This window comes from Diorhabda sublineata, chromosome 10 (assembly GCF_026230105.1).
Source record: "Diorhabda sublineata isolate icDioSubl1.1 chromosome 10, icDioSubl1.1, whole genome shotgun sequence".
NCBI lineage: Eukaryota > Metazoa > Arthropoda > Insecta > Coleoptera > Chrysomelidae > Diorhabda > Diorhabda sublineata.
The window spans coordinates 12,669,054-12,683,552 of NC_079483.1; the positions used below are offsets into that span (position 1 = coordinate 12,669,054).

General features: G+C 31.4%; 1 protein-coding gene across 4 annotated transcripts in view; it reads right to left on the reverse strand.

Moving 5' to 3' along the window:
- The window catches only part of LOC130449459 (uncharacterized), a 48,930-nt gene that overhangs the window by 21,122 nt on the left and 13,309 nt on the right, over positions 1 to 14,499 (reverse strand). For 2 of the 4 annotated variants that reach the window (XM_056787281.1, XM_056787279.1), the window contains exons 2-5: positions 11,792 to 11,932; positions 11,594 to 11,694; positions 7,487 to 7,585; positions 1,826 to 1,899 (exon numbers count right to left, since the gene is read on the reverse strand). In XM_056787281.1, the coding sequence (XP_056643259.1) occupies positions 1,826 to 1,899; positions 7,487 to 7,585; positions 11,594 to 11,694; positions 11,792 to 11,904 (387 nt within the window). In that variant the 5' untranslated portion in view covers positions 11,905 to 11,932. The remainder of the gene's footprint in view (positions 1 to 1,825; positions 1,900 to 7,486; positions 7,586 to 11,593; positions 11,695 to 11,791; positions 11,933 to 14,499) is intronic. The other 2 variants (XM_056787282.1, XM_056787280.1) reach the window with 1 other exon arrangement.

Consider the following 14,499-nt stretch of genomic DNA (forward strand, 5'->3'; position numbering starts at 1 on the left):
GTTAACGAAGGAGCAGTCTTATCCAGAGTAGAATCTAGTTCAGCTTTTAAATTGGTTGGGCTAACGCCTTTCAAATAAAAATATTCACATAACGATGACAAGTGTTTTCGATGTTTACAAATTCACAAAAATTATTGACTGCCAAACAAATTCTAAACAACGTGGCGTTTTTAAACTTGAAACATATGCTGTACATATTATGTACTTTCTAATACAATGGTATTTTTCAAGCAACTACTGCAATCTTTAGGTCATGCTAGTTACTTCTGGGACCATCCTCGTAAACTTCACCAAGATATTACTAATACAGCACAACTTATAGTTATAGAGAAATCGAATTTCCATCACTCATAGAGTGAATGTTATAGTCGTTTCTGTTACACTGAATGATTATTATAGAGGAAAGTGGATAGGGAAGACCCGACATAATGGCACTTCACATTTGAGAGGAATTTATTTTGAAGCAGTTTGTCATGCATTTAACACGATTACCCAGGAGTGTTGGTACGACTATCTTATATGGCCCTATTGTGAGAATTGTTGTAAGACACTATTTTGTATGAATAAATACCATGTGTTCATAAATTAACTTGACGTTCAAGCTGCCATCCTGTTATAACAAGATGATAATGCTAGCTTTTTTGTTTTACAGACTTTTGCCAGTATATATCTTCATTTACTCCGAATATGATAAATCGGGATATTTGGCTGGTCACACTATAGTGAACCTTCTTTCAATTAATCTGTCTTCAATCAAACAATTTTGAATATTAATTGATATGAAAGAGTGATCCTATTGAAACTAACGTGTCAAATTGATTTTTATTGGCTTCATTTCTTACTGCAGAAATTATTTAATTTCATTGTTTCCGCATTCATTATATACTCCAGTTGTTTTTTGTAGCGTCATGTAATAATCAACAAACTACAGCATAACTCAGAGAAAAATGTCATTTACGTAAAGTTCCAAAAAAAAATTGTAAACCTATATAATGAGGCATCTAACTTTTTTAGTACTATTAAATGTAAAATTACGCAGTCATATCTATTGCACTTGCAATTATGGAATAAAGGTGAATTTTTAATCAATATACTTTCATTCAACATTTTTTATCAACGTAACAAGAATCAAAATAATAGAAAGTTACGTTACTTTATGAACGCACTATCGACATCTCTTCATTACAGTGATTCACTATTGATACTTTATGGAAACTGTTAGGTAGCTCACTAAAAAAAGAGAAGACAACCATGGCAACATCAGGTTAAATTGAAGTTATTAATGAACTGAATTAATACCGAATGACTGAAAAAGTTGAAGCTTATTCTTTGAAATATTATGAGATGAATATGTAGAAGAATTTATAGAGCACATTGATTTGTAGCACAAGTTGTAGATTTGTCATCATGAGTTTCAGTCAATTTTCATATCTTCAATCACTATATATTTAATCATAAAAATTTGCTGAAAAATAGTCTCTTTTAATTATTTCGTCATTTTAATAAATTTAATTTCTGACTTAATATATAGAATATACATTGAAAAGTCATCCATACGACGAGAAAAATAAAACTTCATAACCTACCATGGAATAACAAAAAACACATACAACATACAAACATCCCCGAATATATTTTGCTATAGATTAAATTAAGTGAAAGCATCAAAAATATTATCTATAAACTATATCGATTAATATTCGAAACAGACTCGAAATTGAGAACGTTAAACAGAAGAAACATATAAAAAAGGGTCTAAGTTTTAAAAATCAGAAAAAGTTCATAAATTAATCTAAAAATTTGATCATTACAATGAAATACTCACTTCTGTTGATTGGTCCAGGTGTGGACTGTTTGTATCAGTTTCGTGCGGTGGTGGCCAAGCTACCCGTTTGACACCTGTAAAAGAAATTCAGATAATGATATCCATTTCCATCGGTGAATAATTTGATGGAAATCATTTATTTCCTAAACAGCGATCGTCCCAATAACATACCTTTGTTAAAGTAGACCGTATACGATCTATATATTGACAATATTTTTCGTCAATAACTATATCAATATATCTACCACCTTATCCTCGATAATATTGTCAATATTATGCATCAGTATTTCTTTACGATGAACATGCAGAAGAAAGCTTGCGTTGCCACAATTTCGAGTGTGACATTAAAGCCTCAAGTAAAACCTCGATGTTAGATGAAGGAAAAAATACGTAATGAGTATTCATATGTCACCTTACTAAGTAAGTAAATAATGGTAATAATGACTACAAAAATCATTTTCATTATACTTTTTTGAAAATACCATGTTTTCATCTGTATTTACAAAGGCGTGAACGTGGAATTTTCAGAACAGTGCATGGAAAATAATTACCGACCTCCGATTTTTTTCGATGCGGTAAATAAAAAATACATGAAATTAATTATGAGAAAAAAATAATTTATTTATAACATTTTTCTAAAAACAATAACAAAATTAGTATATTTAGGAATCGTTGGTATTAAAAGGATCTAATATTTATTGTAGAATTTGTGTTAAAACAGAAGCTCGGTATTTCATTTTTTGCAAGCTTGTATTTTGCAAGTAAGAAGTTTAAGCATGTGATTCTTTTATTATTCTTCGTATGGACTCTTCTATGTAACGCCATCCTCCGCCAGAGTGAGCAAATCAGTGCCGCTTTCCACCAACATAGTTGTCCATGTCCGGTATATTCTTCGGGATTTTCCAGTTTCAGGTATTTTGCAACAAGATTCGGGACAGCACTGACAGTATGATATCCAACATGTTGGGCGTAACACCTACGATTTCGATATGCAACAAATAGTCTTATGCTGTATTTTTAGATCGTAGACCTGCATATTTACGGTAAAGTACACAGAGCTCCAATGTACATCTCTCCTTGGTAATGGTAAAACTTCTTTGACATATGATGTTTTCCATCTTGCAAAAACACAACAATAAAGCGGCTATTATCTTCCACAGTCGTCTAAACTAAAACGTATTAAATTATTTCTACGACATGCGCCAAAGGACCCAAACACTAAAATCACTTATACCAGTAGATCTGGTTGCTGTTAGTACCCTAGACTTTTTTGGTATATAGCCCACATCCTGACGCTTCAAAGAAGCAATAGTTGCCGGATATTTTGTGTATTTCTTGTATAGCTAAACAATTGTTTAGCATCGAGAACCGATGTGGAAGATTTCATATTCTTGGCTTCTTGGACGAAATAAACTAGAAGAATATCATCACTTACTGTTTCAACTTTTGAACTATTCCATAAAAAGTTTATACTCCCAATCTTATCTCAAACTGGAATAGGAATATCTGGATTTTCATCCGAGTACATACACAAACAATGCCGATTATAAATATATGTTCTAAATTCAATTCGTATCCTTTTTGCATTGTTTCCAGATAAATAATAATAAAAAATGTATCGTTCATTATAAGTCCAGAAATTGATTTTTCCGTGCTTGCATGACCGTGTGAGACGAAGCCCCACACGAGAATTTGTCACAGGTGCACGGAAAAATCATTATTTCCAGATTCCCAATGAAATATACTATTTCTAATGGATTAGGAAACGTTTCAAGAACTGCTGCAATGATGGAAGCTTTTGTAGGCAGAGTTGACATAAATAATCCAATCTGTTCATCCGTACAAACAACGATTGACTGTCACCCAAGAATATCTGGCAAACCACCGACAGAACTTTTGAAGGTTGGAAATTTTCAACTGTGAAAAAATTCACGAAAAGGGGTTAGTAGACTTCCTTGCCTAGTACATGTGTCAATAAATGTATTAATAATTCAAAATTAAAAGAAGCAATAGTAACCTTTAAACATAATCATTGAACGGATAATACATTTAGCTCAATCATAAAAGACAAAATGGTTGTTTCAACAGTCAAAGAACAGTGTTGTATCTGTTATCATGGTAATGGATTAATGACATAAATAAAAATTATGAATGTTACAATGGAGAAACTGTTTTGGAAAATAATTTTTCCACCCAAACAAATTTTCGCTGCAGCAAATAATTCTTGTAAAATTAGATAGAACTGCTGATTTTATGTTTTGTCTCTTCTGATGAAGTGAACTCTCGTATAGACGTTAAACTCATGAGACACGTGTTTTATAGGGTATAAAATGGTTCTTACGCAGAAAAGCAAACGCAACTATAGCTGAAAAGTGTTTGATATTAGATAGTTTGAACGATGAAATTTGTGAAACTTCTCTTTTCCATTTTAAAGTAAGGTGTTGCAAGATCGACAAGTAGTGACTTGAATAAGTTATGATCTGTTCAATAATTTCAGAAAAAAGCTCTTAAATAAGTCAAAAAATATATTTTTGTCTTAAACAAATTCATAATTCAAATGAATCAGGATTGCTTTGGAAGGTTTTGCTGTATAAAGCTTCAGCCTTTTCTGCTGTAACTAATGCTTCCGGATAAAATGAATTTGAAATCAAGGCCTCTATTGCGGCTGTGTTAACACTGTCACTTGAACTTTGAGAACAGCTGATCATATGATTGAATTCATTTATTCAATCACGTAAATGCTAATAATATGCATTGAATATTTCACAATATACAAAATAATAATGATTGAAAAATTTAACACATCAAGATCTGGGAATCGTAACAATGGAAAAGCTCTTTCACCTATTCATATGCATGGAAATATAGTATAAAGAAAAGGTCTTATTAGGAAACCACGTAATATATTTTGACTTTAGTTTCGTCTTCAAAGATTTTTGAATATCCTTCTCCATTAATAATCAAAGAATATTGGACCTATATTTCATGGCCCAAAGAACCTGGCGAAACTCTAACTTTCTTTTAAGCGATAAGTGGAGCCTTCTTTTCTGGAGTATCAGCATCATCTTCCAGTAATTCCTAGAGGATTGTATGAACGCGAAATTTATGTCAGGTAGAGATATTAGGATTTTCCTGCGACAGTAGGTACATTTCCATATTAGGGCAGTTTGTCGATAAGTACTTTTTTTCTCACATACCCATTTTGCCTACATTATTCAACTATTATCACTAAGTTGGATTTTATGGACAAATTGTTTTCACTATTACCATAACATTCCCAATTACTCTGTTTGACGCACATTTCGATAACCGTTGATGTCTATAGAGATTTCTTTCCAATAAAAAAAGGACTTTTATTGAAGATGTGGCTCAATTCAATTCTTATAATGAGAAAAGGTAGAGAGTCGATTAATTATCATAGGTTCGAAAAATCCCCTTGGGAAACCACTTTTAAAAAAATTAAAACGAAAAACGAGTACAATTCGCTTCAGTACCTTTTAATCCTTTCTATATTAACTGATTAGCATCTTCAGCATTAAGACAATGGTTGGAAAAGAGTGGTAATTACAAAAGCAGCTGTAATGATTTTGACAAGAATTATGTTGGGCAAACTGAGAAGTCTTTTAATGTTTGTTTTAAACAGCTCATTTAAAATATTTACGGACAAAAAATCTAGTGTTGCCGAGCACGATGTCAGGCATTTTCATGGAACAAATATAAAAAATGCAAAGGAACATTTTGTATATAAATGTAGGTCAAGTCAATAAGCTTGTAATTGTAAATGTTGGAGAAGTGGGAAGTAAACAGTGTGTTTCTAATTCATTTACAATGGATAAAGGAAGCAGATGAGGATACAATTCTATAAATATATGCATAATTTCCTTTTAGATTCTAGCGTTCGAAAAATTTATATCATGTGCGTTCCAGTTATATTAACTATATTGAATAATTTTTACGACAAATATGACTTTGTTGCTGATCGATATTTTTAATCTTCATCACACTTGTTCACTTACTTAAAACCACTCATCTTTCTGATAATTTATGCACCAAAACATGACATTTACAATGTTATTTATTTTTTTGCAATTTATAAAGGAATTGAGATGTGGTATTTGGCAGTTATTTACAAGTTTACAAACATAAAAACAACCATCCAAACGGCAATGTTGTTATTAAACAAAAGCAATCATGAGAGCATTCTGAATACATTCAAAGCATTTTCTAAGATGAGGAACTGGTATTTTAACTATTGAATTCAATTGATATAAATCAAATGACAAATAAAAAGGATTTTCAGGTTAGTATAAACTACAACATAAATGTGTCACATGTATGATAATATGTCAAATTTATGTTCTTGATGTGTGTCTTTATTCACTGTTGAAGCTGTAGGAGAACTCAACAAGTTGTATGTATCTAGGTATGAATGCAGATATTGGGCTATCATATATACTGAGACCCAAAGTATCTGCTCTAGAGCTACGTAATATTTCACACTTCCAAGAGAACAAAATCTGCACACCACATTTTCTGCTAAGTCTACGATCTTAAGGTATCTATTATGGCGACAGTGCCTTGATAAGACTCCTATTAGTATTGGTAGATTTTTTTTACTTGGATTGATACATTCAGCTGATCTTCTCTGGTTATAGTTTCCTAGGAGAGTCTTTGCCGGTGTCAACCCCTGTAGGTTGTCCCAATATTTGGTTTCGCACTTACCTCATTTCTTTTCTAAAACTTTTTCTATTGTTCTGTATCTGATACCACAGAAGGGTTCAGGTCCCATGAAGGGCTTGTCTGTCCCCACTCATTTTTCTTGACTACAGTATGTCCCAGAATCCTTTATAGGGCAACTTTAATTTTCTTGTCTGGCCTGTTCAATTTTTCTAAGCAATTCTAAACTATTTTGGATTTTATGATATTTGAGGTTAAAGCTCTAATGATGATATTGTGTTTGGGATACTTTCGATTGAACTGCATTGCATAAATTTCTGTTTTAAAAATTCTTGATGTGTTACCCAGGATTTCAAAGTGTTTGGTTTTGGGCCCGTACAATCCTACTCCAGTTCTATCTGATTCATTTTTTGATAATTCAATTAAAACAATTACCAACAGAATAAATTTGAAAAATATAGGTATGAATGATTACATTTATTTTTAAATAGGTACATAGGTTACCTATGCAGATAGAAAATGATGAAAAATGGAACCTACGGGATACCGCAAAACACGAAAAATAAACAAAACTTTCCACAACTGTTTTCCTATTTTGTGTCGCGTATCTGGTTATTTTCGGATACAAGACAATCGAATATATGCTCAATGCTTATGAAAATGACGACAAATTTTTAGGAATGCTTCTGTATAACAATATGAAACTAGCAATGACAAGTTGCAATAGCAAGTTGAATGACATATTTGAAATACCATGCATTCATTGGAAAGATATGTCAAATGCATTTTATAATTATCACAGATGTTGAAAATGATATTTTAAAAACAAAAAAAAACAGATGATATAAAATCACTGCATCAAAAAATAAAAAGACGTAAAAAGATTTTAAAAAAAACAGTGAAATAATACTTGAGTTGCTCGACCCACATAGTTGGACAGCTTATTTCAAGCATGCAAGTTTTTGTTCTGTTTTGAACCATTACCTGGAGTTACGACGTCTTTAAACGATGACCGCTGTTGATGTGATTTTTCATAATCTGGTGGTGGCCACACCCGAAGAGGATTTAATATTTGATTATTACCTATAGCAGTGCAGGTAATTAAAATGACATATTTTTAAAATATTAATCATATAGTCAAAAAATTATAAAAAAACTTAGTAACATTTTTCATAGCGTCTTAAAAATTCATTCTATTAGTTATTTTTTGACAGTTGATTTAAAAGAAAAAAGTTGTTTTATTGTTAAAAGGTACCCAATGTCGAATTTTGACGAAATTTATTGGAACGTTTGGGTGTTTCTCAGCAAATGAAAAAAACCAGACAAAAAGGTATAAGAACTCGACTGAAGAACAATAATATTAGACTTGTTGTGACCTAACGAGAGATCGGATCGCGGCAGTTAATATTAATAGTTAAGGTATATTACTAATTATGAGGTAATTATGTAGATTAAACGAATTGTATGGATACATTTTTGTAGAGGAAAATACCGTGTATTTAATTTATTCCACACGTAAGGATAAATAAATGAGTTTTAATTAGGAACACATATTGGTGATTGCGACGTAATTTCTTATGACCAACTTCTCTCCCTAAATCTTAATAAATTTCACCCAATTTCCATTGAGCTCTTACTTTGTATTATAATTGTATCTGGGTTGGGATATATTGAAAATATATGGCGCACCTATTCAAAATGTGTACCCTCTGATATTGTGGTTAAAAATTTTGAAACAATTCCAGATTAACTCGCACAGAATCACCCCCTGAAAAAACTGAGATAGCAAAGCTTATCATATAATGTTCATTGTGGGGCTGCTTCTATCTGTCCCACCCTTCTATTTTTCCTGGTCTAATGAGCTCTTTCTAGAACATGCAAAATTACATTAGAATAATCGGGATCTGAAAAATTTGCGGCTCTGAATATTCTCCTACATAATTCAAAAGTTTTCTTGTTACGGATTGAATGAAACAATTTTCCTGACTAACTATATAAATAAATTTTGTTTGAAAGTAATGAGTGAAATTTTTAAGTACATTATTCGAGTAACAGCAGTTTCAAGTGCTAGTATCACTGTTAGACTATTTAACCAACAACTTATGGAACAATCTTAACACATTCGTAAACTTGAATGGAATGGCTCTTTTTCAAACAAAAAACATGATCGTGAACATCCTATCGGAAATGTTGTAGTAAATATTCTTAGTTTTTTTCTGATGGATAACAATCAATTATCGTATCAGAAGGTTATCAAAAAACATGAATTTCAGTTGTACATCAAGATGATAGTTAAAGAAGAACGACGATAATTCGAATCGATATTTACAATTTCACGTAAATTCTGAATAGGTCACAGGTTTCCTATATATCTACCTATCACCAAAATAGAGATCGTTCACCACCGCGACTACCTCATCCTCTATCTACAACGCTTATCAAAGCTAAAGAATAAAGTAAATTATAGTAAATTTTTGGTGAAACTATTCACCATATTAGCGAAATTTTCTCATAACTTTTCAGCTTTGCTTTTTATATGTAATGCTTTAAGGTTTCTTTCATCTTTTTTAATTTTAATTTTTGGTACCTAATTTCGTTCGCATTCTTTATTCTATTCGTTCTGTTCTCCAAATAAATAGAAAAAACGAATTTACTCGGAAGTGGGTATATAAATTTGATTGAAATGATTTTTGCCAGAATTAAATATAAGAGAAATTTTTCAAGCATGACACTCAAAAGCGAAGTTGAAACATATTTGAAAAAACGTACCAGCAAATATAAGAAATAGTATCACCATCAATATACTTTATGCTTTACCTTTACATTGTAGATAGAGAACGTTTTAGAATGGAGTCTGAGATTTTATTAAACTGTTCCATTTGAGTAGGAGTGCTACTCAGTCTCAATAGAAAACAACGGAATAAGACAAATAGTTGAGGAGAAACTTAACAGGCCGAACTATAGTCCTAGTATCCTAGTATCAATATATAAAATACCGCTTGACTGATACAGTTGTAACTTGAATAATGCCATGCAAAAATTCTGACTACTCATTCAAGTTTTATTCATTCATATTATGTTTCGAACATTTATTTTCTGCCGTTATCTCCAAATAAATATCATTTAGAGAATATTCATTGCGATAAGCAATGAAGATTAGATCACCAGAACTCTTGCTCTTAGATTTTTTTCCTGGAAACACCTAACATCGAAAATTTAAGCTTAAGTTTCATTTTGGGTATAAATATTGTATACAAATTCGCTATCTTCCCAATAAAATTTGTGGTATATTCTTACATTTTTTTGGATGTCTCTATTTCTGATATTCAATAATATTTTATTTTCATTGGAAAACCATGTATATAAGCTTCCTGATTTTTAACGACCATTACATATGATTCATGATGTTTATATTATTTATTATGTTGTGTTTCTAAATGGAGTTGCACTCAAAAATTGATTTTCAAATGTCAAATTTTTGGAGTAACGAGTGAATCTAATCTAAAAATAAACTTGATATTAAATATGATGATTACACGGATAGATACTAGATTTGATGAAATATTCATCCAAACTAATTTTGGATTAGATATAAGCATCATCAAAAATTTATTTATATATTCAGTGCAAACATAGATTACGACAGTAGGAAATATGAATTCCGCACAAGAATTTAGTATGTTTTTAAGAGCAAACATCTTAACGTATGCATCTATTGATTAATGGATGAGACAAAAAGTTTCAATATTGACATATTATTCCAATTTAAATTGGTTGCGTGATTCATTGAAACATAAATTAATATATTAACATATTTCACTATCAATTGAGAAGCAAATAATCAATATTTCCACTCTCTGATCATATAGAAGTCAAGTGAATGAATAAACCAACAGCCATTCTTTCATCAAAGAACTAGGGTGCTTTTACATAAGCACCTACCATTCCACCCAAACATTTAATGACCACCTCCATTGACTATTACGGTCTGAGATGAAATTTGGATATTTGCATAATACTGAACATCAGGTCAGTTGAAACATCCATTTTCATAGAAAATTATCTCATCTGCTAAAAGCACCAAATCAAACAAATCCCTCGTCGATTTGATATTAAATTAGGTCCTGATTTTCGTTTGTCATAACTAGTAATTTCCTTTCTAAAAATGGAATCTCATTCACATGGAAACTCCAATGGCTCATCTATAGGTAAATTGTCAGATGTTAAGGTATGAACACTCGGACTATAAACGTGATGCTCTTCGACGATCTTTTCAGTGTCTGCTGTACCTAAATTCACAGCATACGCACTTTCTTAGTTTACCACACAGTCATGAATTTTGGCATAACTGTGATCTTCATAAATGGAAGTAGACAATGAAGGCAGATGAGAGGTAGGAATAGATTAGATTAGATACTTCAAATATTTTCTATTGAAATTTGTTAAATGACATTCCAGAAGATGATTTTAACACAAGCGCGCTAATTTGATGTTGAGCATTGATTTTTACAAAATTCTTCTCATTTCGAACACATATCAGGAAAGGGTTTAGGAAATTGAAAAATTTTTCATTTATCTGGACAATTGACATTGACAATAATGACATATTTTTATTACACTAGCTTCACGATTGGTAAGTGGCAGAACTAAATTTGTGTTGCCGAAATTTACATGCAAGTTGATCTTCTTATTGGGTATGTTTTGTGGGTACATCCTTCTCGCTTATGGTTATGAGTACACTAAAAAGCAGGGATACGCAGTCCTGGCTGATCTCTACGCTTCGTAATAGACCAGTCTAACTTCCAGTGTATTCACTTTTACGACATTAAATTTTTCGTGCGTTTATTCAAAAGTTCGGCTTATATTTGAACCAAACTTGATAAAAAACGGTTACAGCATATTTTTTCAAATATCATTCCAAATATAATGAGTTATAGCACTATTTTATGAAATTCATTCATATTTCACGCAGTTTTCAATTGATAATTCCAATATTTTTTGTTATTGCGTTAGTTATAATTACTAAATTTGAAACGTTAACCAACGAATTTTATTTATGTTACTATTTTAATTATCATTTCAATAACTTACCCGTTCTAGAACCATGTCTTTCTTCTTCCTCCAGCATTCTTAAAACAGCCGAATTTTTCAAATTCGATGGTTTACCAACATTCGGATTATTAAAATCAATTCTAGAAATAAATAAGAAGGAATACTCATCAATCTAACTATACAGTAAAAATATATACGATAGTTCATGAGAGAATATAATATTTGTTCCAAACTTACCCTACTGCTCCATTTGACAACATTTGAGATTCTCTATCGATCACATCTTGTATATTTTGTTGAGAATATAAGCCAATTGGAGAATTGAACTGTTTATTAACTAATCTAGCCATTTTTGGAAGTCAGTCGTTTTTCGTTTACCTGAAAATAAAAACCAACTTGAATCCTCATGCACGTTGAAATATTTCAATTACTACCGAAATTCATCTCATCTCTTTTATTACAAATTCCTCATTTTCATCTATTTACATAACGTAAGTACTGTTAATTTTTCTGCAAAGTTTGCTTCTTATCTGATTTTTAGAGGAAATGAACTAAATCAGCATGTTATTGCACGTTAAACAAAGAAAAATACGCTAATATAGATATTATTCGAAAATTTTTATAATTATTGTTAAATGATCAGAATTCTCGTTGAAATATATGTCTAAAAAATAAGGGTTCTGTATTTATACCACAAAATATGATCAAATATAATGAATAATGAAATTGATAGAAGATATTTCAATAAAAAATCAGTATTCACTACAAAGAATGGAAAGACCTAAATGTCTTCTGGGTAATGTCTTCGCAGTTTTTCTAGTCGGGCTTGCTCTAGCCTATGTAGGTTATCAAGAATTGGAGAATTCTCCGGTCACCGCTTACTTTCCAAGGTTCCTATGATTTTCTTCCGTGTGTTATTAAGTACATGACAATTGCAGAGAAAATGTCTCGTAGTTTTCTTTTCCAAATAGCTGGAGATCAATTTCAGGAATTTGAGCAGTACGATTTCATAAGATTTTTATTGTTTTTTGCTTGACAAGTCACTATCTAGTTAACTCCTCCAAACAACTTTCTTCTACCTCAACTGGTTGAGACTATTTCCAAAGGACAAATTGCAATTGAAATTCTAAAGTGATGTGCAGTGGAAACCGTAATTAACCAATTATAGATTTTTGTGCAAAATTTGTTCATGTCACCAGTATATGTCAACATGGCTCAGACTCCTTATTAAGAAAGCTTACAGTCTAGGAACGTCATCAGAAAACGGGTTATCTCGATACTAGACGAGATTCATTAGATTTTAAGTGCTAAAATTCGTCACTCATTGGTCGAAAGGGAACACAGTTTTCTATTATGTTATCGGTCATTTAATAATACCTTCTCTTCCACTTTCTTCACCCCTATTTTTGGACATCATTAAAAAGACATTTCAATGAGTATCCAGGCATAATGATTGTCTACGATTTTAGCCAAAATGTCGTTTCGAGACGTTTCAGGAATATTGACTGCATTCTTCCAGCGAAGCGGTTCTATAAATTGAGGAATCTAGCATGATATTCAATTGTAACATGCCATTCGGTTTGTTACGTTTTTCTCCACACGTTTTGAATACTTCTTTGTTTACGTCTTGGGGCACAGTAGTCACTTCTGATTTATTTATTCCAACATACAAATTTTGAAGAAATTAATTTGTTGTAGACCTCTCACTTTATTCGAAGAATTCGTTTGAACTCCAGTTTCGTTGCTAAATTGTCCTGCATCTATCTACACTGTGAAAGTTGAATCAAAGTAAATTAAGTAAAATTTGTGGTGATATTATTCTTTATATTCGCTGGTATCTTTTTAACGTTGCTTTTTATATATATTGTTACGATCAAATTCGTATAATGGTTCCCTAGGCCGACCCTGTCCAGCTACTATGGAATTTCGTAAACTGCGCTTTTCGGGCGGCGTCTTTCACATTTGTTATGAATGGCGGTACTTGTTTGATGTTTATTTGTATATAATTTTTAGCGGTAGTAGTTTATTTACAATATTTCTTCTGAATAATTTCTGGGAAAGTCTATTTATTAATTTCTTTTTATTCTAGAATGATTTGTGTGAACGCAGTTAGTTTAATTTTGAATAAATAGTCGTATTGAAAAAACCGAATTAGTAAAAGTAATCGCAGAAATTATGTAAGTGATATTCATAAGTAAATTATTATAAGTTAAGTGTATTGTATAGTGTGTAAATAAATCAAGGACGTAAGAGGCAGTGTTTATTAATTCACCTCACAAATAGAAAGAGTGTAAATAAATATGAAAAAGCGTTACAATATAATGCACACAAAATTCCAGTTATCTTTATTTATTTTTTTTAAATTTTGTGTAATAATTTATTAGTAAATTTGTATTCTATATTCATTTGGGGAACAGAACGATTAAAATAGAGCAGATTCCTGTTTGGTTATATTTTAAAAAAATATAAATTCAGTTTTTTCATATGTTAGAACATAAGATTCTCTTAATTCAAATCTGTTCAACCTACTCATTCCTTCTTTAGATATTTCCCTCTCTGTTCCCGTTTATTTCCTCATTCTATTTTCTCCCGCTGTTCTATAGCTGCCGATGGTAGTTCAACAAAGGATTTAACCGGTGTGGTGCAACAAAACAAACAATACAACTCCAACATCTGGGTATCCAGTTGAGGGCTGCAACCATCTCGGATTTCCATATAAAAGACTCAGTCTTATCTTTAATGTATATAAACCTGAGTTGTTTTTAATTTATAGCTGCTTTTTATTCCTTGTACTCTTTTGGATACGCAGTCATTAATTAAATTCATAAGGTTTTTTCAGCTTTTCCACCTTTATTGGTCAAGTTTAACGCCGTTTGATTGTGTATATGGCGAGTGATGAAATATATCCCTTGAAACTTCAAGTGCTTATGTATACCTCTTCATCT